The sequence below is a fragment of the Scyliorhinus canicula genome, chromosome 1 (assembly GCF_902713615.1).
Source record: "Scyliorhinus canicula chromosome 1, sScyCan1.1, whole genome shotgun sequence".
Lineage (NCBI taxonomy): Eukaryota > Metazoa > Chordata > Chondrichthyes > Carcharhiniformes > Scyliorhinidae > Scyliorhinus > Scyliorhinus canicula.
In genome coordinates this window covers 132,847,784-132,873,373 of record NC_052146.1, presented here as the reverse complement: position 1 = coordinate 132,873,373, position 25,590 = coordinate 132,847,784, and the positions used below count along the sequence as shown (strand labels likewise).

The window sequence follows — 25,590 nt, the reverse complement described above, 5'->3', positions numbered from 1 at the left end:
CTGGGGTGTGTGTGTTTGCACTGGATTTTTGTTTGTTTGAAGGTGATTTCTTTGTTTTCCTGGGACCGGGAGGGAAGTGGGCAGGGGCCTCCACACTAGCAAGCTCAAGTCAGCTAGTGAACGGAGGTGTGGTGGGGGGAGGGGTAGCGGCCATTGGAGTCTGGTTGAACATGTTTCAGAAGGCCCAGGAGGTGTAAAGGGGGGGAATAGAGGACTGATACTCGGTGAGGTGTTTGAGAGGAAGTCGATGGGGGATTCTAATAATCTTTATTATTGTAACAAGTAGGCTTACATTAACACTGCAATGAAAATCCCCTAGTCGCCACACTCTGGCACCTGTTCGGGTACATGGAGGGAGAATTCAAAATGTCTAATTCACCTAACAAGCACGTCTGTCACTGGCAGGTCAGGCGCAGGTGATTAAAATGAAAATGCTACCGCGATTTTTGTTTTTATTGCAGTTCCTGACGGTCTTTTTTTTTTAAGGAAGTGGATAAGCTGATCATCTCGTTTATTTTGGGGGGGCTGGTAGTCGTGGAAGGTAGCAAGGGTTAGGAAGGTGGTCCTGCAAAGAGGGTAGCAGGCAGAGGGGTTGGGCCTCCCGAATTTATTATATTACTATCGGGCGGCGAATGCCGAAAACGTGAGGAGTTGTGGTGTTTGGGGGGGGGGGGGGGGGGGGGGGGTGGCAGTAGGTTAGAATGGAGGAAGAAGATGGTTTGTGATGTGAGCTGCTTCAGAGGGTGAACGCCTCAACCTTGTTGGGGCTGATACAACTGAAGGTTGTGTGTAGGGTACACCTCACGAGGGCGAGGATGAGCCAACTCTGAGGGAGTGGAGGACGTATGTGAGCAATGTGGGAGGAGTCCCGCAGACCACGTACCGATGTTTTGGTTCTGTCCGAAGCTGGAGAGGTATTGGAGGGAGGTTTTCAGTTCCTCTCGGGGATACTACCCGTGGACTTGGAACCAGGGCCCCCAGAAGCCGTTTTCAGGGTGTCGGACCTACCAGGGCTGCAGGCGGGTGCCTCGCTGATTGCCCGGAGGCATGTCCTGCTGGGATAGAGGTCAGCTTCTCCACCCTGTGCCTCGGCTTGGCGGGGGATCTACTGGAATTTTTGACTCTCGGGAAGGTGAAGTGTGAGCTGAGGGGGAAGGAGGAAGGGCTCTGCAATTCATGGGGGCTGTTTATTATGTACTTTCAAGAATTAGTTGCCATTGAACATTTGGCAGGGGTGGAATTGGGGTTATTGTTGTTCTTGAGTACACTGTTTATGGATTGAGTGTTAATTTTCTTTTTTACTTGGAATGTTTTGGTCTGTATACTGAATGGGATGCTGTTTGGTGGATTGGTACTGTATTTGTTATTGTTTGTTTTCTTTGTTGTTTATTTCATGAAAATGTTGAAAATGAGGAGAATAAAAAGATTTTTTTTTAAATGCTGATTTTAAATGCCCATTTGAAGAGGCAGCTCATGTACACATTGTCCAAACCAAATGGATCACAGGTGATTCAGGTGCCAGTTCTTACCCTCTCATTCTTATCAGCACAGAACAGACGAGTGTGATGACGTTTTTGCACAACAATATATGTGATGCCAGGCTGATAGTCCTTTTCCAGGCTGATACAGGCTTCTCGAATTGCCAATAGTTCACAGTACAACACCTACAGCACAAAAGCAAATAAAGTGTAATTGGTGGGAAATGTCCTGCTAAATATTGTCTCTGGGTAGTACACTACTTTATTCTGAAACAAAGAAACAGGCTGTCAAAGCTTTGCGTGTTACATTCATCAGGGCAGATTTTAATACCAAACGTCAACTGGAAAACCAAGTGCCAAAAATTTGTACTGCACAAGAGGGTGGTGATTGGTTGGCAAGTGGACTCAGATTGGTAGAGGCGTTGCCATGGAGAATGCATCAAGGAACAGTTAACTGCCAAGCTTTTGTTTGAATTTAAGCTAGGCAGGTCGACTCAAACGGATCAAGACATTGCCGGGGGAATCAACCAGGGAATGGCTGGTCCGAAGTAGTGTCATATCGGCTTCAAATGTTAACTATTTCTCTATTCAGATGCTGGCAAACCTGCTGAATTTTCCATCACGTCTGTTTTTATTTCAGATCCCCACCATTTTGAACAAAGAACAAAGAAAAGTACAGCACAGGAACAGGCCCTTCGGCCCTCCAAGCCTCCGCTGACCATGCCGCCCGTCTAAACTAAAATAGTCTACACTTCCTGGGTCTGTATCCCTCTATTCCCATCCTATTCATTTATTTGTCAAGCTGCCCCTTAAATGTCACTATCGTCCCTGCTTCCACCACCTCCTCCGGCAGCGAGTTCCAGGCATCCACTAACCTCGTGTAAAAAAAAAAATTATCTTGTACATCTCCTCTAAACCTTCGCACCTGAAACCTATGCCCCCTAGTAATTGACCCCTCTACCCTGGGAAAAAGCCTGTGACTATCCACTCTGTCTATGCCCCTCATAATTTTGTAGACCTCTATCAGGTCGCCCCTCAACCTCCGTCGTTCCAGTGAAAACAAACCGAATTTATTCAACCTCTCCTCATAGCTAATGCCCTCCATACCAGACAACATCTTGGTAAATCTCTTCTTCACCCTCTCTAAAGCCTCCACATCCTTCTGGTAGTGTGGCGACCAGAATTGAACACTATACTCCAAGTGTGGCCTAATTTTATACTATAGCTGTCCAAGCTTTTGTTCAGCTGAAAAAGACAATTTGGAGATAATTCTTTGTTTGTGAAGGTCAGGGCCATTGTGTGAATAAATGTAGCTTTCAGCACATGTTGCGAGCCACATTCACTGATCCCGACTGATAATCTTAAATTGGCAGTGTAATTTTCAGCACAATCTTGCTCCCTGGTGCATTCTCCATGGCAATGCGTCTATTAATTTAGAGTTTTGACAGCAATACTTAGATCTCGTCTCTCCATAAAGATCAAGGATGCTGCTATCATTGAGCTGGATTTTAGTTTGGAGGAGACAAGTTCTGTGAGAGGTGTGGTGACAGGCGCTAATGAGAGGTTGGGAAGCTTGGAAGAACTGTAGGATCGTTCAATTTATTTTCCTGTGGGGTTCCATCCATAGACAACCTAACAATAATCTTTATTGTCACAGGTAGGCTTATATAAACAGTGCAATGAAGTCACTGTGAAAAGTCCCTAGTCGTCACATTCTGGCAGACCTGCTTGACAGAATGGAGATTCTTGGGTGGGAACCTTCTAAATAAAGTACATGTATTAGCAAAGTGAGAGACCGTTGTGCTGCAGCGCAAAGGGTCGTCCCATGGTGATTGGGAGGTGCCTTGGATCAGGAGAGGGCCCCATGGTGGCTCATTGCCTGGGCCATTCCAACAGTGGGGGACGGGTGGGATTGGTAGGCTGAGGGAGCAGGAGTTATTAAGTACCCTGTTTTGACCTGGAGGAAGAACTTCTGTTCCTCCTGGTCCATGCTGCAAACATATTTGCCTCATGGATTCAACCCTTCTCACCTCCTTTAAGCTGCTGAGTTTCTCAAGGCCTAAGGAAACCCAGTTATAGTTGTTAAATTTAGAATGATTGTTAAAAGCGAAGGCAAGCAGCATCATTATATTTACATGAGCAACCTGCTTCCTGTAAGTAAGGCCTGCCCCTTGTCCCACCTCCATTAAAACCAGAAAGTCGCAGGTTCTGTTCTTTTTCCAGAATTTTTGGGAGTTAAAAGTTCAGCCCCATAGATGGAAAAAGGATTGCATTTCTTAATTTCAGCAGCAAACTGGCAAAATGAAGTCTTCAGTATAACTATGTCAAGGTATCGTCATAATTTTGGTGCTGGCTGCAGCCCAGGACTATCAAAACAGTGACAGAAAATCAGCACAATTTGTCCTGAATTAGTCTGAAATTTGCATTCAATTACTTTTGAACACAGGATAATATTGAGCAAGACAGTTATTTACAAACTACACTGACCTGACGGAATTGCCCCTCAGAAACACCATCCCGGTAAAATATAATCCGTGTGGGCTTAAAGCGAGTTGATTTGTAAAACTGGATGAGAAGTTCGCGAACCATTGAAGCCAGGTCTTGAATGATCTCCTGTCGAGGTCTCTGAACACGTACAGTGGCGCAGTAACGACTAGGGTGGGCATCCATACTGCCTACAACCTAGAAAATGGGAGTCAGACAATTCCAAATCAACAAGTTATGGTGTTTTACGAACAATGCTTGGAGACCGAATAATGAAAGGCTTCTGATAGACAGATTTGCACATACGTGAATGGAGATACTAGTATTAAGTCAGAACGTTAGGCTGCCTTGCCACTAAAATTAGAAAGTTGGAAAGAGGGGATTTTTTTTTCACCAAGAACAAATTGACTGCATAGACGTTAAACTTTTCCACCTTGTTCTTCTTGACCTTTCCTGTGGTCTTTGATACAGTTGACCACATAATTCTTCTCCATTTCTCTCCCTTGTTGTCCTGTGGCTGGGACACCCCGCTCACCGATTCCATTCTGCTCTTATCTAATTGTAGCCAGATAATCACTTGCAACGGCTTATCCCCATGCTCTTGTACTGTTGCAGATAATGTGCTTCAAGGAGTGATCCGTGGCCCACTCCTATTTCTCATCAAAGAGAGCGAGAAAGTGAGCAAGAGGAAAGCAAGAAAGAAGTTCAACTGAGCTTTTCAGGAGTTCTGTAGATGAGACACAGAATCTCTGCTTCTCTGGGCTTGTTTACGTGCTATTATCTAATTTGAACTTATAAACTGTATTATAAAGTACAGTATGTGAAATTAATTAATGTATTTTAGTTTGCAAGCTATTAGAACTGGGAATGCACTGTGCCACACAAGTATGATACAACCGACACATCATTTTTTTTTCCAGGCAAGAAATGTCCTAAGGAACCTAACTCTGGCATGAACATTTATTACTGTGCGAACCCATGATTCGCTTAAAAGTTAATCCACTTAAGGGTGGCTAGGCAGAAGCTGGTCGACTCCATACTGGAGGTAGACCATAAATACTCCGAGGCCCCGACTGTAGAACTCCTGGCGGAGAGAAAAGAATTACAAAGGAACTTTGACCTGCTCTCCACCAGGAAAGCAGTACACCAACTCCGCCAGGCACGCGGGGCCCTATACGAACACGGAGACAAAGCCAGCCGCCTGTTGGCCCACCAGCTGAGAAAGCAGGCAGCCAGCAGAGAAATTGCGCAAATCAGAGATACCAGAGGCACGTTGGAAACAGAACCAGAGAGGATTAACAAAACCTTCAAGGCCTTCTACCAAGAGCTGTACACCTCAGAGCCCCCAACGGGGAAGGCTGGGATGAACCGGTTTCTTGACGGACTGAACATACCAGTTGTGGGAGAGGGCAGAAAACGGGATCTGGAAGCACCACTAGCACTGGGAGAGATCATGGAGAGCATTAGCTCCATGCAGGCGGGGAAGGCGCCGGGACCGGACGGATTCCCGGCGGACTTCTACAAAAAATTTGCGGCAGCGCTGGCCCCGCACCTGCAGGAGATGTTCACAGACTCGCTAGCTAGGGGCACGTTGCCACCCACGTTAGCACAGGCCTCAATCTCGCTGATACCTAAGAAAGACAAAGACCCAACGGAATGTGGGTCATACAGACCCATATCTCTGCTGAATGCAGACGCCAAAATACTGGCCAAAATCCTAGCCAAAAGGCTAGAAGACTGTGTACCTGAGGTGGTCACAGAGGACCAGACGGGCTTTGTCAAAGGTAGACAGCTGACCGCGAACATCAGGCGCCTGCTGAACGTAATAATGACCCCCTCCGGGGAGAGAACACAAGAGGTGATCGTCTCCCTGGACGCAGAAAAGGCCTTCGACAGAGTCGAGTGGAAATACCTCATAGAGGTACTGGAGCGGTTCGGGCTTGGAACAGGGTTCACCGCCTGGGTAAAGCTCCTGTACAACGCTCCCATGGCGAGTGTACAGACCAACAATACCAACTCCCAATACTTCCAGCTGCACAGGGGCACCAGACAAGGATGCCCACTGTCCCCGCTGCTGTTCGCACTAGCAATTGAACCGCTAGCAATCGCGCTCAGGGCAGCAAAAAATTGGAGGGGGATCCGAAGGGGAGGTAGAGAGCACAGAGTCTCACTCTATGCGGATGATCTGCTCCTCTATATCTCGGACCCACAAAGCAGCATGGACGGAATCATCGCGCTCCTGAAAGAGTTTGGAGCCTTCTCGGGCTACAAACTCAACATGAGCAAAAGTGAGATCTTCCCAGTACACCCGCAAGGGGGGGGGGGGGGGGGGGGGGGGGGGGAGGGGCAGCACTAAAGGGGCTGCCGTTCAAACAAGCCCGACATAAATTCCGCTACCTGGGGATCCAAATAGCCCATGACTGGAAAGGGATCCACAAATGGAACCTCACCAGCCTGACGGAGGAAGTTAAAAAGGACCTGCAAAGATGGAACACACTCCCGCTCTCCCTCGCGGGGAGAGTTCAGACGATCAAAATGAACGTACTGCCCAGGTTCCTCTTCCTGTTTAGATCCATTCCGATCTACATCCCCAAGGCCTTTTTCAAAGCGCTGGACAAACTCATCATGGCGTTCGTATGGGGGGGGTAAAAATGCTAGGATCCCAAAGAAGGTCTTACAAAAAACAAAAACCAGGGCAGGGTTAGCCCTCCCGAATCTACAATTCTACCACTGGGCAGCAACAGCCGAGCGAGTAAGGGGATGGATCCAGGAGCCAGAAGCTGAGTGGGTGCGTGCGGAGGAGGCCTCCTGCATGGGAACCTCCCTCCGGGCCCTCGCCACGGCAGCACTCCCATCCCCAGCCAAAAAACACTCCAGCAGCCCAGTGGTGACAGCCACCCTCCAATCCTGGAACCAACTGCGGCAGCAACTTGGCCTGACCAAAATGTCGAACAGGGCTCCCATCTGCAACAACCATAGGTTCAAACCAGCACTGACCGACGCCACCTTCAAAAGGTGGAGGCAGGACGGGGGGACACTGACAGTCAGGGACCTATACACGGACGACAGGATCGCAACACTGGACGAACTGACAGAGAAATTTCAGCTAGCTGGGGGGAACGAGCTACGGTACCTGCAGCTCAAAAACTTCCTACGAAAGGAGACAAGGACGTACCCACAACCGCCACGACAGACACTACTGGAAGACCTACTGGACGCAAGTATCCTAGAGAAAGGGAACTGTAGTGACATGTATGACCGACTGGTAGATAGGGACGACACCGTACTGGACGCAACAAGGAGGAAATGGGAGGACGACCTGGGGATGGAGATCGGGTGGGGACTCTGGAGCGAAGCACTGCATAGGGTCAACTCCACCTCCACGTGCGCAAGGCTCAGCCTGACGCAACTAAAAGTGGTACATAGAGCCCACTTAACAAGAACCCGTATGAGTAGGTTCTTCCCGGAGGTGGAAGACAGATGTGAACGGTGCCAAAGAGGCCCGGCCAACCACGCCCACATGTTCTGGTCTTGCCCCAGACTCGTGGAGTACTGGACAGCCTTCTTCGAGGTAATGTCCAAAGTGGTGGGAGTGAGGGTGGAGCCATGCCCGATAGTGGCGGTCTTCGGGGTTTCAGAACAGCCAGATCTATTCCTGGGGAGGAGGGCAGACGCCCTTGCCTTTGCCTCCCTGATCGCCCGCCGTAGAATCCTGTTTGGCTGGCGGTCAGCAGCACCGCCCAGAGCTGCGGACTGGCTGTCCGACCTCTCGGAATCTCTCCAAATGGAGAAAATCAAATTTGCCATCCGAGGGTCGGACGACGGCTTCCACAGAACGTGGGAGCCATTCATGCAGCTGTTCCGGGACCTATTTGTGGCCAATGTACAAGAGGAAGAATAGTCGGGGGAAGGTAGCGGGAGGGGGGGGGGCTACAGGTTCGTTACGGGGGTTCGATGGCTAGCTAAGGCCCAAAACCAAACTAAATAAACATGTTGAGGGGGGGGGGGGGGCGCAGTTACTACTACGAAGATGCTTACCTGTAAATATGTATGTTAATTTTTGCGTGTTTGTTTTTTTTCTTTTTTCTTTCTCCTAACAATTTGTAATTTGTTCAATATAAAATATGAAAACTGAATAAAAACATTTATAAAAAAAAAAAAAAGTTAATCCACTTAAAAAGCTGCGATTTGCGGTTCCCGTGCGTGTCTTGTCCTCCTTCTGCTTGACGGCACGAGCTGGTTGTAACAAAAGAGTTGAACCCAGCACCTGATTCCCTGTCGGGAGGGAAGCCCCATCAAACACACACAGTTCCGACTGATGACTCAGAGCAGCGTGTCCCGAGTGTAACCACAACTTTAAGTGAGGACTTGTTGTAGCAGGACACCCAGGTCCCTCTGTACCAGAGTTCTGCAATCTTTCTGTTTAATTAGTAAACTGTTTTTATGTTCTTCCTGCCAAAGTGTATAAGTTCATTGTGTCCTACATTATACTCCATCTGCCAAATTTCTGTCTACTCACTTAACTCCTTTATATCCCTTTGCAGACTCCTTTTGCCCTCTTCACAACTTACTCTACCTATCATGGTACCATCAGCACATTCAGCAACTGCATATTCAGTTCAGTCATCCAAGTCATGGATGCAGATTGTCAATAGTTTAGGCCCAGCACTGATCTCTGTGGGGCTCCACTAGTTGTTTGCTTGCCAACTTGAAAATTACTCTCAATCCTGGGCAAACAAATTGAGGGGGCTAATTATGTAGTGTAAATGGAGTACACCACGTCTGGAACTGACACATCCTTCTATTTATTCCAACTCCCATGCTCCCCACAATCAACCGCATGTAACATAAGGTGGGCTATCTTGATGGTAACATGCCCCATAACCAGTAAATTCCAAAATATGCCTGAAAAACTCAAGTACTATATGAAAAAGGAAGCAGCATGATCCTTCGTCCACAAATACTCAGTACACAAATCAGTACTTGTGTACACCGCACCTCTCCCCTTCCCTTCCCCCCCTCCCCAGAGAGAATTGTCAAAATATGCATCTATGAACACTTACAGCAGCAATGGAGGGTTTCTTGCCATCTCCAGCTGGTGGGTGTGTGACATCAGCTCCCAGGAATATGACAGGCTGCTGGAACACGGATGGTCTACAGACATAAAATGAAGAAATAGACCGTTCTTAAGTGGTCTGTTCAAAATAGGAACAGGTTGAACACAATTGTAGCTGCATTTTGTTTTTGCAAAATTAACTTGTATATCATTTGCACAGTCTGGTCAGAATATAAATTTGAGTAATTGCAAACTACTTAAACGTTGTGGTCAACTGTATTATTCGAGTTCCAACACCCACCTTAATATAGTAAATTACATTCTGTAGTAAAATGGAATACGTGGTAGATGTAATGTATTGCCTACTGAAATTCAACTCCTAATAAACATTTACTTCTGCAGGCTACAGTTTCATGCCAGTGTGACTGGAGTCAGCACAGTAGCACAGTGGTTAGCACTGTGGTACTGCACAGCGCCAGGGTCCCAGGTTCGATTCCTGGCTTGGGTCACAGTCTTTGCGGAGTCTGCATGTTCTCTGCGTGGGTTTCCTCCGGGTGTTCCGGTTTCCTCCCACAAGTCCTGAAAGACGTGCTTGTTAGGTGAATTGGACATTTTGAATTCTCCCTCTGTGTACCCGAACAGGCGCCAGAATGTGGCAACTAGGGACTTTTCACAGTAACTTCATTGCAGCGTTAATATAAGCCTACTTGCGTCAATAAAGATTTGAAAAAAAAAATTATTATAATTTTGATGAAAACCATCTATGTATAAAACAATGCAAGTATCTAACACAAACTCTTAACTACCTACAGCAAAAAACACTAGCAAGAAGCCATCACTCGCAGCATCAATCTTCTTCCCTTCCTGTCAAAATGTATTCTTTCATACATCTTCAGGTGCTGCATCTCCATCTCTTCCCTTTTCCACACACCCCTTTTCCCTTCCAACATTTGGTTTGCTGGAAGGGTGTCAATAGAAATATAGTTGGCTGAGCTAAAAAGCACTCAATTAAAAAAAAGTGCTGAATTTAATGCCATTAGGTACAAAGAGAATGTGAATTACACTGTAAACTATGCAGACTGCCACTAATCTGCTTATGTAACCACCCATTTTATTTGTGTGATTCGTGAGTTAGAACTTTCATTTCTGCGATACAGATTTCATCAGCACCCTCTATTATTTTTCTCAATTCAAGTTAATTCCTGGAGTTCTTTTGTCCTGAATTATATCCAGCATGACTCATTCAAATTTCCCACTTAAACCTCTTAAATTGTAATTTATTTACAAATATAACCGTTATATCTTGCCCAATTTTCTCCCCATATCTCTGCTGAGTTTCAGTTTCACAGGCATGAAGTGACTGTTACCATCTCAGCCTTGTAACAATGTTTCATGCATGGACCCAAGACCTTTAATGCTAGAAATTTGTAAATATATCACAACTAAGCCGAAACCCGTCTTCACCTGTTTTCAGCAGGAATCACTGAGTAGTGATCGGATGGAGGTACTTCAGGTGATTTTTCCTGGTCCTAGGTGGGGACACTCAGGCCAATGACCTCCTGTTTGGAGATCAGCATAGTCTGTAGGGCCAGAGATAAAACTTGAATTCTTCCTGGTCTCTGTGCTGCATGTATTTATTCACCAAGTTAAAAGAGAGCCCAATTGAACTTCTGACTGTACCCACTGCCTCAAGTTGCTCTGTGGAGAAACACAGCCATTGTTCCAAGATAACCTACCAGGCTGCATGGCTCATTTGGAGATGTACCAAGATGAGAAATATTAACTTACACTTTAAACCTAGTAATCATCTCTCATAAAGCCAAAGCTCTCACCTATATTACTGACAAAACGGCAAACTTCACAAAAGGCAAAAAAAAATTTGACTAGGTAGATGCAAATCAAGGTTAAATTTACAGTTCTCTTTGATACTAATCATAAACATGAGGTCATCCAAAACTCCGCAGGCTGTGTTTTAACTCAGAGCAAACTATGCACTCTGACCTACATTGGCTCAGTCAAATAATGCCTTGATTTAAAAATTCTCACCTGGTTTTCAAATCCCTGCCTGGCCTCACCCATCCCTATCTCTTATCTCCTCCAATTCCATAACTCTCAGAGACACCCATGCTCCTCTAATTTTAGCTTTTTGTGTCCCAGATTTTAATTGCTCCATTAGTAGCTACGCCTTCAAGTGCCTAGAACATAAGCTATGGAACACCTTTTGTATGCCTCGCCACCTACCTTTCCTCCTTTAAGAAACTCCTTAAAACCTACATCTTTGATCAAAGGTCATCTGACTTAATATCTTGGATAACTTGGTGTCATATTTTATTTTATAATGTTCTTGTGAAGCACTTGGGTTGTTTCATTACTTTAAAGATGCTATATAAGTTGTTGATCATTAATGCAAGACTGACGTTAAGCAAAGGAACAAAGAAATGCACTAACCGTTGATGTGGTACCAGAATGTTGTTGATTCCGCCTAGTTTCACATTGATCTTCAGGCATAGGTTCGATAACGTCTGTGGAGACGTTTTGACAACATTCTTCACTTGAACACACTGAGTAGCCATCCCCAGAAGAGTATCTCCCACACGTTTCACCTCGGCTAAAAGAAAGATGAATGCATTAGAAGTTTTCTTTTTCTCCATCTGTTCCTCTTTCAAGTAAGTCAATTGCCATTCCCCAAGACATTCAGACTATCTGTTCCAGGCTACCCACAAAATTACTTGAATCTCCAGTCAACTGATTTTCTGCAGGATTAAGAATTATAGTACGAGATAAGATAGGTGGGAGATTCACTCCAAGCATTTCATGGCCCAGAGTGCTCCACATCACTGACCACTAGTGCTCCTGGCTAAAATAACGTCATAATTAATTTATGTGAACAGTAGAGTGTCTGGTGCCATTTCTATAAAATTTTAGACAGTATATGAAAAACATCCAGTCTTAATTTGTTTAGAGGCAGAGTGTTTCCAATATGAACATTTAAAATAATTAGAGATTAAAATTGAAAATTTAAGACAACTGAGTAAACATTGGAAGAAAACACCAACTACAATAAATGCTACTGCTGTAATGCAAGACCAATACAATACTAACACTGGTCCAGGCAAATAGTGCTATCGAATGTATGCTGTTTCACTTGTGCTGTTGCATTCTTCCAATATGATGGAGCACCATTGCCTGTGTTCAGTTTCACTCTGAACAAGTTTCATGCTTGTTAAACGTCTGACAGTGAGGTGGTGTTGGTGGAGACCAGAGGTCATTCTTTACTCCATTTTGGACTTATTCACAAAGTGAACAGTGGAACATTACAATCTTAATTTTGCAACCCAATCCTAGTGTCAATAAATGCATCTTGATACTATTTTGAAGACAGGTAAACAAATGATTAACCTCTCCAAAGGACACTTCTGAGTTATTCTAACTGAACAATTTCAAAAGGAAACCCATCAAATTAAAATTACATCCCAGTTATCGATGATGTGCCCCATACGGTCTCTTCATACTCTTCAAATTATGAAATGATTTAAATAAAACTAATTAACAAGCCCTTAAAGCCCCTTTGTACCAAAAACAATAACATTCCTGGGGTTGATGAATTCTAGAATGCACAAGTAATTATCCAGTGACTGGTCCCACCTACAGACACTTAGCCTTATTATACACAATTAACAGTGGCTACAGGCGCACACACACAACTCGTTACCAGCAGCAATCTAAACAAGGCTGCGATAAAAATCGAAGACAAATACACAAAACAAGGCCGATCAGACGTCATTCACATTTTATTAGCTCCAATGAGTGAACATAGCCTTCAATCTTTCATTTCTTCTACACCTTCAAGTGGATGTTGATTACAGGAATTGACGCATCCTGTTAGATGAGCACCTAATGCTAGATTTACACTAAAACTGTGCTAGGAGCCCTAAATATATTTATCTTAAGTATATAAATAGCAAAAAAGTGCCTCACAGCAAGGCAGGTTAATGAATTCTGCACTGTAAACAACATTTTATAAAACAGACTCTTAAAAATAGTTAATGTGCGCCTAATGCTAGGAATTAAATAGCCTTTTCCCTATACTATTAAATAGTATTAAATTTAATACCAGAAAAGGTGTTTAAATACGGAAGGACTGTGACTTCCACCTGGGCACCGTTCCTAGCACCAGCAGAGACCAGTCCCGATTCTCCACTGGCAGGAGCACTGAAACTCCAGAACAGAGTCCCGGCCACTCTGTTGCAATACTTTCCCCATGTCCGTCTAAAAAACTTCTGAAAGCTATCAAAAAGTACTATTTCTGACAGCGTATACCCTTATTTTGTGGTTTCTGGTAGCCAGCCAGTGGCTGAATTCTGCCGTCCTTGTTCGCAGCTGGGATTTTCCAGTGCTGCTATAGTAAATGGAGTTTGGCTGGAATGCCAAATTTTCCAATCTCGTTCACAATGGGTCCTGCCATGGACAAGACCGGAGAATCCCATGTTTTTACTTTCACTGTCTTTAAATTACTCAAGACTTCAAAATGCAGTTTGGAGACACTCACAACCTCTCTCTTCTATCAACATCATTAAAACAGCTGAGGAATACAGACATATGGGGTGGGGTTCTCTCAGCTTGGGGCCGAACCGGAGAATCCCCGCAACCAGCATGAATCACACCATGCCACCCCGACGTGCAATTCTCCGCAGAGCGGAGAATCGGCGCCACTGGCGCAGTGCGATTGGGGGCCGCTCTCCACGGCTAGCCCGCCGATTCTCGGCCCGGTATGGGCCAAGTGGCCGCCGTAAAAAAGCCGAGTCCCGCTGGCGCCGTCCACACATGCTCTCAGCCGGCAGGAACTCGGCGTGGAAGGGTCGGCCTGTGGGGGTGGTGAGGTCTGAACCCCGGTCTGGCCTGGCCCACTGATTGGCGGGCTGGCCTCTGGCTGGCGGCCTCCTTTCTTCTGTGCCAGCCCCTGTAGTCCTGCGCCATGTTGCATCGGGGCCGGCGCATTGAAGGAAGCCACTGCGCATGCGTGGATCCCGCAGCGCCCATTTGATGCCGGGATCAGCAGCTGGAGCGGCATGAACCGCTCTAGTGCCATGCTGGCCAATTGCTGATCCTGAGGCCGTGTTGACGCCATCGAGAAAAGCGACGCCGTTTCTGACAGCGTCAACACTTAGCCTCAGGATCACAGAATCCCGCCCATGAAATGTTACCTGTGTTAGGCAAGAAATAGTTTATTTACAACCTTCTCCTTTAAGAATTTCTGTCTCCTGGCGGAGAGAAAACTACAAAGGAACTTTGACCTGCTCTCCACCAGGAAAGCAGTGCACCAACTCCGCCAGGCACGCGGGACCCTGTACGAACACGGAGACAAAGCCAGCCGCCTGTTGGCACACCAGCTGAGAAAGCAGGCAGCCACCAGAGAAATTGGGCAAATCAGGGGTACCAGAGGCATGTTGGAAACAGAACCAGAGAGGATTAACAAAACCTTCAAGGCCTTCTACCAAGAGCTGTACACCTCAGAGCCCCCAACGGGGAAGGCTGGGATGAACCGGTTCCTTGATGGACTGGTCATACCAGTCGTGGGAGAGGGAAGGAAACGGGACCTGGAAGCACCACTAGCACTGGGAGAGATCATGGACAGTATCAGCTCCATGCAGACGGGGAAGGCGCCGGGACCGGACGGATTCCCGGCGGACTTCTACAAAAAATTTGCGACAGCGCTGGCCCCGCACCTGCGGGAGATGTTCACAGACTCGCTAGCTAGGGGCACACTGCCACCCACGTTAGCACAGGCCTCAATCTCGCTGATACCTAAGAAAGACAAAGACCCAACGGAATGTGGGTCATACAGACCCATATCTCTGCTGAACGCAGACGCCAAAATACTGGCCAAAATCCTAGCCAAAAGGCTAGAAGACTGTGTACCTGAGGTGGTCACAGAGGACCAGACGGGCTTCGTCAAAGGTAGACAGCTCACCTCGAACATCAGGCGCCTGCTGAACATGATAATGACCCCCTCCGGGGAGAGAACACAAGAGGTGATCGTCTCCCTGGACGCAGAAAAGGCCTTCGACAGAGTTGAATGGAAATACCTCAGAGGTACTGGAGCGGTTCGGGCTTGGAACAGGGTTCACCGCGTGGGTAAAACTCCTATACAACGCCCCCATGGCGAGTGTACGGACCAACAATACCAACTCCCAATACTTCCAGCTGCACAGGGGCACCAGACAAGGATGCCCACTGTCCCCACTGCTGTTCGCACTAGCAATCGAACCGCTAGCAATTGCGCTCAGGGCAGCAAAAAATTGGAGGGGGATCCGAAGGGGAGGCAGAGAGCACAGAGTCTCACTCTATGCAGACGATCTGCTCCTCTACATCTCGGACCCACAAAGCAGCATGGACGGAATCATCGCGCTCCTGAAAGAGTTTGGAGCCTTCTCGGGCTACAAACTCAACATGAGCAAAAGCGAGATCTTCCCAGTACACCAGCAAGGGGGGGGGGGGCAGCACTAAAGGGGCTGCCGTTCAAACAAGCCCAACATAAATTCCGCTACCTGGGGATCCAAATAGCCCATGACTGGAAAGGGATCCACAAATGGAACCTCACCAGCCCGGCGGAGGAAGTAAAAAAGGACCTGCAAAGATGGAACACACTCCCACTCTCCCTCGCAGGAAGAGTCCAGACGATCAAAATGAACGTATTGCCCAGGTTCCTCTTCCTGTTTAGATCCATTCCGATCTACATCCCCAAGGCCTTCTTCATAGCGCTGGACAAACTTATCATGGCGTTCGTATGGGGGGGGGGGGTAAAAATGCTAGGATCCCAAAGAAGGTCCTACAGAAAACAAAATCCAGGGGGGGGCTAGCCCTCCCGAATCTACAATTCTACCACTGGGCGGCAACAGCCGAGCGAGTAAGGGGATGGATCCAGGAGCCAGAAGCCGAGTGGGTGCGTGCGGAGGACGCCTCCTGCATGGGGACCTCCCTCCGGGCCCTCGCCACGGCAGCACTCCCATCCCCACCCAAAAAACACTCCAGCAGCCCAGTGGTGACAGCCACCCTCCAATCCTGGAACCAACTGCGGCAGCAATTTGGCCTGAACAAAATGTCGGACAAGGCTCCCATCTGCAACAACCATAGGTTCAAACCAGCACTGACTGACGCCACCTTCAAAAGGTGGAGACAGGACGGGGGGACACTGACAGTCAGGGACCTATACACGGACGACAGGATCGCAACACTGGACGAACTGACAGAGAAATTTCAGCTAGCTGGGGGGAACGAGCTACGGTACCTGCAACTCAAAAACTTCCTACGAAAGGAGACAAGGACGTACTCACAACCGCCACGACAGACACTACTGGAAGACCTACTGGACGCAAGTATCCTAGAGAAAGGGAACTGTAGTGACATGTATGGCCGACTGGTAGATAGGGACGACACCGTACTGGACGCAACAAGAAGGAAATGGGAGGACGACCTGGGGATGGAGATAGGGTGGGGACTCTGGAGCGAAGCACTGCATAGGGTCAACTCCATCTCCACGTGCGCAAGGCTCAGCCTGACGCAACTAAAAGTGGTACATAGAGCCCACTTAACGAGAAACCGTATGAGTAGGTTCTTCCCGGAGGTGGAGGACAGATGTGAGCGGTGCCAAAGAGGCCCGGCCAACCACGCCCACATGTTCTGGTCTTGCCCCAGACTTGTGGAGTACTGGACAGCCTTCTTCGAGGCTATGTCCAAAGTGGTGGGGGTGAGGGTGGAGCCATGCCCGATAGTGGCGGTCTTCGGGGTTTCAGACCAGCCAGATCTATTCCTGGGGAGGAGGGCGGATGCCCTTGCCTTTGCCTCCCTGATCGCCCGCCGTAGAATCCTGTTTGGCTGGCGGTCAGCAGCACCGGCCAGAGCTGCAGACTGGCTGTCCGACCTCTCGGATTCTCTCCATATGGAGAAAATCAAATTCGCCATCCGAGGGTCGGACGACGGCTTCCACAGAACGTGGGAGCCATTCATGCAATTGTTCCGGGACCTGTTTGTGGCCAACGTACAAGAGGAAGAATAGTCGGGGGAAGGTAGCCGGCGGGGGGGGGGGGGGGGGGGGGGGGGGGGGGGCTACGGGCTCGTTACGGGGGTTTGATGGCTAGCTAAGGCCCAAAACCAAACTAAATAAATGCCAATAAACATGTTGGGGAATGTAAAATATGTATGCCGGCAAAGAGGGGGAGGCCACAGTTATTACTACGAAGATGCTCACCTGTAAATATATATGTTAATTTTTGCATGTTTTTTTTTCTCTCTCTAACAATTTGTAATTTGTTCAATATAAAACATGAAAACTGAATAAAAAAACATTTATAAAAAAAAAAAGAATTTCTGTCAATATTACACATGCTAGGCGGTATTTAATGCAGGCAATGGACATCTCGTCTGCTAGCTAGAGAACCGGTGAGAACTTGTGTAGCCTCCTCTGTACAAGGCCTGCCTAACTAATTGCCTCTCAGGCACTTGTTGCTAGCAGCACAGTGGGAGCCTGTAAGAAACACTGACAGGGTTGCTTTTTAGGCTCCCTTTGTAGCAACTGCAGCAGGATAAGTTTAATTGCTCACTCAAGTGCCTCAATTGGCAGCGGGGCAGGAAGGCGATTTAGTAGCCTGTGCAAGACTTAATCCAGGCAGAGCGGGATGGTGGTGAGATCTCCATTTGGCACCCATGTACCCGATTAAATGACTTCTCCCAACACCAAATTTGCCTTGGAGGGCAATAAATTCTGCTGACCAAGGCACTGATAGATGTGCTACAATTGGTTGTAGAATTCATGGGACAGAGGGTGCTAATATTAATCACCTTTGCAATGCCTGATCACTCATCGCTGCTGGAAGTGCAAGTGAATCTTGAGTTAGGATAAAAATGTGCTCTACAGTAATGATCAAAATGCCTGCTCTCACTTACAGCGAAGGCTTACACACAATGACACTTGGAGGTGGTGCTACAGGGGAATTATTGGCTGTGGAACTGTATGCCAGTAAAGGATCAAAACCTTCACATTAAAACAGCTAAGCGCACCTACAAATTTCAAGAATATTTTATTACCATAGACAGGTGTTTTCCCAGGTAGAATGACAATGACAAGCTGGAGTCCTGAATAGGTGTTCTTCAGATGCCTAAACATCGGCTCCACACTGTCAGCTCCCTGTGCATATTTACAGAAACATGGCTGCCCCTGGATAGGCATCCCCGCATCTTTAGATATTTTCCGCAGCTGGTCAGTAAAACTCCTAAGAAGGCAGTTGTAAATTAATGTCAATTCGATTTAAATGCAATTAAGACTGGAATTCTATAAATTATAAGGCTTTTAAAAACAATTACTTTGTTTGGAAGTATCTAGCTGGAACTAAACATTTAAAGTCACAGGAAGCTTCATCTTACTTAAGTACTTCTTCTCTACATTGTCTCTGTGCTGCAAAACATGCTATCGCCCACATTTTGATTTCAACCCCGGTATGGAACTGTTTCCCTCGCATATCCCAAACACCATGACTTGGAGTAGCAACTGTTCGATTCTGCAAAGGGGAAGAAATAAAATAAAAGATCATGTCAAATGACACTTTTTTCAAAATTGAAAATGTTTTGCAATTCAAAAATGCTCAGATTATAAAAAGAGCAAAAAATATTTATGCAACTTTCACAAACAAAAACAATATATAGAAAAGGTTTTGCTGATTAATTCGGATCTGTTCATCAATGTAGCTTTAAAAATATTATTACAGACGGCTACATATATTACAATATTACATTACATGTGCTTGGGCTGCTGATTTAAAACGTGTGCGCAGAAGTGGTGAGATCAGTATCAAACTACTGATGAGATTTGCATCTTAAAAATACTTTTTCAACTGAAATACAGATAAGGCAGCAGTTTGCAATCAGAGCAAGGGTGTGAACTTGGCAAAATGATTTATTTCTGTTTGCTCATGCTTCAGAAACCACTCATATAGCCTCCACATTCAATGGATCATCTCCCACCTATTCTTCCATCTCCAGCATGATGCCAATACTATCACAGATGTTATCTGACATGAGTATTTCTCGCATTTTCTTTTTAATTTCAGATATCTAGGATCTGCAGTATTTTACTTGTGTATTAATGTATTTCCATTAAGTGTGCTTTTATTATGTTTCTCACGAGTGTATCTTGGTCCATGTAGTTCAGGCTTTTACCAGAAAACGAGTTGAAAAAACAAATATGCAAGATCTGACACGGGTAAACAGCATTGCATATTTAAAAAAAACATTAAGGCATTTATAATTTTATAATAACAGTAAACAGTAGAAATACAAATATAACCATAGTGCGAAGACCGCCTCCCTCCCTCACAAATCCCACCTCCTCTAAACAATAATCTAAAACCCCCCCCACCTCTGCTGACAGTTAATTTTCTCCAAAGAAGTCGACAAATGGCTGCCACTTCCAGATGAACCCTAGCATATTGACCCTCTTAGGGCAAACTTTATTTTCTCAAGTCTGAGAAGCCAAGCCATGTCACTAGGCCAGATCTCTGAATTCGGGGGCCTTGAACCCCTCCACGCTAACAATATCCGTCTCCGGGCTACCAAGGAGGCAACGGCCAAGACGTCAGCCTCTTTCACCCCCTGGACTCCCAGATCGAAACCTGCCTTCGCAAAAAATCCCGTACCTGCAGATATCTGAATCCATTTCCTGCTGGCAGTTCAAATTTCTCCTCTAAATCTTTCAAACAGGGGAAGCTCCCATCTATAAATAGATCCCCCATCCTCTCAATCCCTGCTCCCGTCCCCCCCCACATTTCCTAATCATGGCTATATTTGCCGTCCAGTAATAGTTGCTAAAGTTTGGCAGCCAACCCACCCACCCCTCGGCCACGCTTCAGCAACACTTTCTTCACTCGCGGGGTTTTACCCGCCCACACAAAACACAAAATCACCTTGTTTACTCGTTTTTTTAAAAAGCCCTTGGGATAAAGATGGGGAGGCACTGAAAAACAAACAGAAACCTCGGGAGGACCGTCATTTTCATGGTCTGTACTCTCCCCGTCAGTGACAGTAGGAGCATGTCCCACCTCCGAAAGTCGTCCTTCACCTGTTCTACTAGGCGGGTCAAATTTAGTTTATGAACAGCCCCAGTCCCGTGCTACCTGGATTCCCAAATAATGAAAGCTCCCTCCCACCACTCTGAACGACAGCTCTCCCAATCCCCTCTCCTGCCCCTTTGCCTGGATCGCAAACATCTCGCTTTTCCCCATATTCAGTTTGTACCCCGAAAACCGACCAAATTCCCCAAAATAACCATAATCTCTCCCATCCCCCCTAACAGGTCGGAAATATACAGGAACAGGTCGTCGGCGTATAGCGAGAAGCATTGTATATTTCTCCGCAACTTATCATTTAAAAAAATAAATATGGGGCAGCGCGGTGGCCTAGTGGTTAGCACAACTGTCTCACGGCGCTGAGGTCCCAGGTTCGATCCCGGCTCTGGGTCACTGTCAGTGTGGAGTTTGCACGTTCCACCCGTGTCTGCGTGGGTTTCGCCCCACAACCCAAAAATGTGCTGAGTAGGTGGATTGGCCACGCTAAATTGCCCCTTAATTGGAAAAAATAATTGGCTAATCTAAATTTATAAAAAAAAAAATATAGAGTACCCAATTCATTTTTTTCCAATTAAGGGGCAATTTAAAATGGCCAATCCACCTACCCTGCACATCTTTGGGTTGTGGGGGTAAAACCCATGCAAACACGGGGAGAATGAGCAAACTCCACACGGACATTGACCCAGAGCCGGGATCGAACCTGGGACCTCGGTGCCGTGAGGCAGAAGTGCTAACCACTGCACCACCACGCTACCTATGTAACTTATCTTAAGACTACATCACGCTGCTCATTTAGCCACCCTTAGTTACTTACAGTTTGTAATCGGAAATGACTTGGTTCCACCTGTAAAATAAGATATTGCATCTCAGCGTGTACAGGACTATAATCACAATTTGTTTAAATAAACAGATTCAGCACACATATCATCAACCCTCTGAACACTGTACACTTTCTACAACGCAGACACACATTACTGGACAATATGAATGTAAGAAATGTACATACACAAGGCAGAAAATTTAACTCCAGTGCAAATAATATTAAAATGCAATTTTACCTTCTTTCAATTGCAGTCTTAAAAGGTAAAAACTGTCTGCTAGAAAAAGTACATCCTTGCTCAACTAGATTTAAAAAAACAATTCAATAATGGCTCTTCATGGATCAAAATAAACCGCAGAAGGCAGTTCAATACAATTTAATTATTGGCACATTCCTGATGCATTTTGCAGAAAGGTATTTTATACAATTCCATTTGTGGGCTTCCGTGTAGAAAATTGGATCCAGTACATCACGAAGTACAAAATGCAAAAAGAAAATCACCCCAAGAAGTCACGAGTTATTTAAATACACATGAACTCTAAAGTGGTCCCGGCACAATTAAGGTAGGAACTATGTCCCCATTATAAATTTAGTAAATTTTGTTGTTTCTTAATTTAATCAGATTGGAAGAATCAGTATTTATATCAACTGACATAATTGAAATAATTGGGTGGCACATTGAAGAGCCAACTGGTTGATCCAGAGTGATGGGACATGGGTTTGTGCCTAGAAATCCTCACAGGAAGAAAATTTCTGATTTTAACAATGACACACAACCACAAGTGTTAAAAACGGTGGAACTGCCATCTTGTCAGGGGCTATGTTCTGTGGTGACTGAAAGGGAAGAGTAAATAAATGCAAAATATGAAATTACAATTGAAAGAAACAGAAGAAAATATTTTGAACTTCATATTATAAAATCCCTTTTAAAATACATCCAGTGACTTTTTTTAATAACCTCAACAGATGTCTTAAACAAATTTTGGCATAAGATTCCCTTCCACAAAATAAAGTGATGGGCCTATTTTACAAATGTGATAATTTACAAGATTGCACAATTGATTGTGAAGTCATAATTTCAAGAAGTAGAGTACATCACTATCCTGTGTCGAAACAATTCAGGGCCATGGAACTGGAAAGCATGGTTATCAGAGAATTGATGAGCAAACAAACATGAGGAATTTTGGTCCATGAGAAAAGTATCAAAACATGCACGCATGGAAATCAAATTCACGAGAAGGTTCAGTTTATAGCATTACAGTATTTGGTGCCAATCAGATACTGTTAATAGTACAGTATAAAACAATAGCATTCTGAATTTTAGAAATGTTTTATCCAGTGGCTTTGGACCAGCACAGTTGTAAGTTCTTTGTAATAGAATTTATAAGCATAGTTATGGCTTACTCTCCCTCCATACTGCAGCATGGGAGCTGGAAGCACTCTCCCGGTCACATGAGCCATCTCATCTCTCACTTTAAACTGAAACTCCTGGACAAAAGGGTCATCGTCGTAGTTTGCACTTTTTACCTAAGAAAAATAATGAAATACTTAAATTAAAATATGCTCGAAGACCAGGCAAAAGAGTATTGAACAAGTTGTGTTCTATAGCCAATTGTTAACCAGTTCGAGAAATATCATGAAAGACATCCTTAAAGCTTATTGATCATTGCTAAACCACTGAGTATAAAAGTTCTTGGTCATGATTCAGACCTTTTTTCCCCCAAAGGGTAAAACTAGATGTTTTGAGATTATGCTTAATAATAAGACTGAAAGCGAGATAGTCAATCATATGGCTATAGATGCGGGAGATTAATGGGACAGAGACACAGATGGGAAAATTCAATTGAAGGCTAAAATCACCATAAGGTGTCATGGCATGGAGCCCAAGACTGGACAGAAGGGAGATATTTTGGTAAAGATTTCATAGTTAACAAACACAATATAAACTACAACATAACTATGAAGAGTCCAAAGATGTTAGATGGATTAGCCATAATAAAATTGCTCCTTAGAGTCCAAACGTTAGGTGGGGTTATGGAGATAGGGCAGGGCAGTGGGTCTAGGTAGAGTGCTCTTTGAGAGGGGTGGTACAGGCTCGATGGGCCGAATGGCCTCCTTTAACGCTGTAGGGGTTCTATTCTATGGGCTCCATGAAACACAAGTTGGATGAGGCCCATGAGGCGGAATTTATCCTACAAGGGGCCTCATTCCACACACTTATCTAAGATAGGTCCCAACTCTTTCCATTTCGCCTTCACCCGATCAAGCGACATAAATTCCAACGAGATGGTTCATTCATTGATATCCAAGATCCCTCCCCCAGTCTTCGTCAACTGTAAGATTTCTTCCAAGGGAGGGCTGTGGTACTGAGGGGAATGCTGGGCAATCCCTGCAAACTATGTCGTGCAATTGAAAGTATCAGAATTGTGTTTCGGATAGTTGTAATTTCACCGAGAACTCCTCCCAGCTGACGATCCAGCTATGAACAGGTCTGTAAAGTACTCTAGCCCCTTCCCTTCCCATGCCTTAAAAGGTGAATCCAAAACATAGTGCAAATCAATGGTTACCACTTTTTAAAAAATATATTTTTATTCTCCTCCATTTTTACATTTTCTCCCAAATTTACACGCACCAATAATAACCAATGATCAGCACCAAATAGGTATATTTCATCAGGAATGGTGCATTACTAGGGCCCGGAGGCTCTACCCTTTACACAAAATTGCCTTCATCTCCCCGAGGCGCGAATGCCACCCCGCCGCCGGCTGCCCTATTCTCATTCTCCAGGCCCCAATGGGCCGAGTGGCTGTAAAGTTTTGGCCAATCCTGCCGGCATGAATTACTCACCTCACGCACAGAGGGACCTGGCAGGTAAATGTGCGGGGGCAGTCCGGGGGGGGGGGGGGGAAAAGAGAGAGAGAGAGAGAGAGAGAGAGACGAGAGAGAAGGGAACCCCTGCCCATGCGTAGAAATACGCCGGCTGGTCCCCATGGGCGAGATTACGCCGGCCATTCCGCGCATGCGCAAACTCACGCTGGCCCTTTGGCGCTGGCTGGAGCAGTGCCAACCACTCTAGCGTCAAGCTAGCCCCCGAAAAATTGGAGAATTCCTCATTTTCGGGCCCCATTTTCGGAGTATCACGGCCATGGTGTCCGATGCTGTGTACCACCCCAACACCTCCATGTTGGCTGCCCAGTAATACATGAAGAAATTGGGTAATGCCAAGCCCCCCAACTGTCAGCCCTTGGGCGATCTACGCGCCCATATAAAAGGAATTCATTAACTTGTTCACCCTAGCAAAGAACGATTTAGAGAGAAAAAAGGATTCCATTGGAACATGAATAGAAACCTCGGTAGAAAATCTTCATCTTGATGAATTGAACTCTGCCTGCCAGGGATAACAGGAGGCTGCTTAATCTCTGCAAACCAAGTCTCATCTTGTTTAACAAACCTAAAATCTAATTTATGAAGCATATGCCAATCAAATATAATTTGCATAACCAGATAGTGGAAGCTACCTTCGGCCCAGCAGATGGGTAATACCCCCAGATTGGCTCCCCTCCCTGGGGGCTTAAACAGAAAATACTCATTTTTCCCCAGGTTCAACTTATAGCCCGAGAAGGAGCGACAGTGGAGACTGGATCTCTGACAGATCCACCCCCAGCCTTCCGATCAATCCCCCAGACATTCTCAATGCTATCGCCAGAGCAAAAAGGAGCAGCACCCTATCTTTTTTTTTAATATAACCTTTATTGTCACCAGTAGGCTTACATTAACAGAGCAATGAAGTTACTGTGAAAAGCCCCGAGTCCCAACATTCCGGCGCCTGTTCAGATGCATAGAGGGGAAATTCAGAATGTCCAAATGACTGAACAGCACGTCTTCCGGGACTTGTGGGAGGAAACTGGAGCACCCAGAGGAAACCCATGCAGACAGGGGGAGAACGTGCAGACTCCACACAGACAGTGACCTAAGCCGGGAATCGAATCTAGGATCTAGAATCCTGGTGCTAACCACTATGCTACCGTGCTGCCTATCTTGTACCCATGCTCAGATTGAAGTATCCAGAGCTTGTATTAGTGTGAACTCTAGCCATGGGGGTTCTTGTTCAGCAGCCACACCCACAAAGTATATTTCTGCCCCAACCCAAACCTCCCATGTACTACTTCACTCTGTTGAATGCTTTCTCTGCATCCATAGATAGAATCACCTCCAGCCCGGGGCCAAAGAAAGCAAGAGGACAACGTTCAGAACCTGCTGTATATTAGACAATAGCTGCCTACCCATCATAAATCTGGTCTGCTCTTCTACCACTATATTTGGGACACATGGCTCTATACCTTGGCATCCACATTTAGCAGCAAAATAGGCCTGTAAGAACCACACTCCGTGGGGTCCTTAGTTTTCTTTAAAGGGAAATGGAGACCTGCGCAAGTGTATCAGGCAGGTAACCTTGAGCTAAAGTGTCGTTGAACATATCTACCATTAATGGCACTAGTTGGTGTAAATGTTTTATAAAATTCAACAGGATGCCCATCAGTGCTAGGAGCCTGGTTTGTCTGCATCAACCCAATCACCCTCAGCACCTCATCTGAGCCCAGCGAGGCCTCCAGCTTCTCCCTACTCTCCTTCTCT

The 25,590-nt window shown here is 45.8% G+C and overlaps 1 protein-coding gene across 3 annotated transcripts in view; it reads right to left on the bottom strand.

The window, feature by feature from the left end:
- The window catches only part of LOC119967510 (protein argonaute-3), a 189,473-nt gene that overhangs the window by 23,220 nt on the left and 140,663 nt on the right, over window positions 1–25,590 (bottom strand). For all 3 annotated transcript variants that reach the window (XM_038800175.1, XM_038800182.1, XM_038800189.1), the window contains 8 exons: window positions 22,360–22,482; window positions 20,950–20,979; window positions 18,439–18,572; window positions 18,103–18,287; window positions 11,467–11,626; window positions 9,026–9,116; window positions 3,966–4,160; window positions 1,530–1,664 (listed from right to left, as the gene is read on the bottom strand). In XM_038800175.1, the coding sequence (XP_038656103.1) occupies window positions 1,530–1,664; window positions 3,966–4,160; window positions 9,026–9,116; window positions 11,467–11,626; window positions 18,103–18,287; window positions 18,439–18,572; window positions 20,950–20,979; window positions 22,360–22,482 (1,053 nt within the window). The remainder of the gene's footprint in view (window positions 1–1,529; window positions 1,665–3,965; window positions 4,161–9,025; window positions 9,117–11,466; window positions 11,627–18,102; window positions 18,288–18,438; window positions 18,573–20,949; window positions 20,980–22,359; window positions 22,483–25,590) is intronic.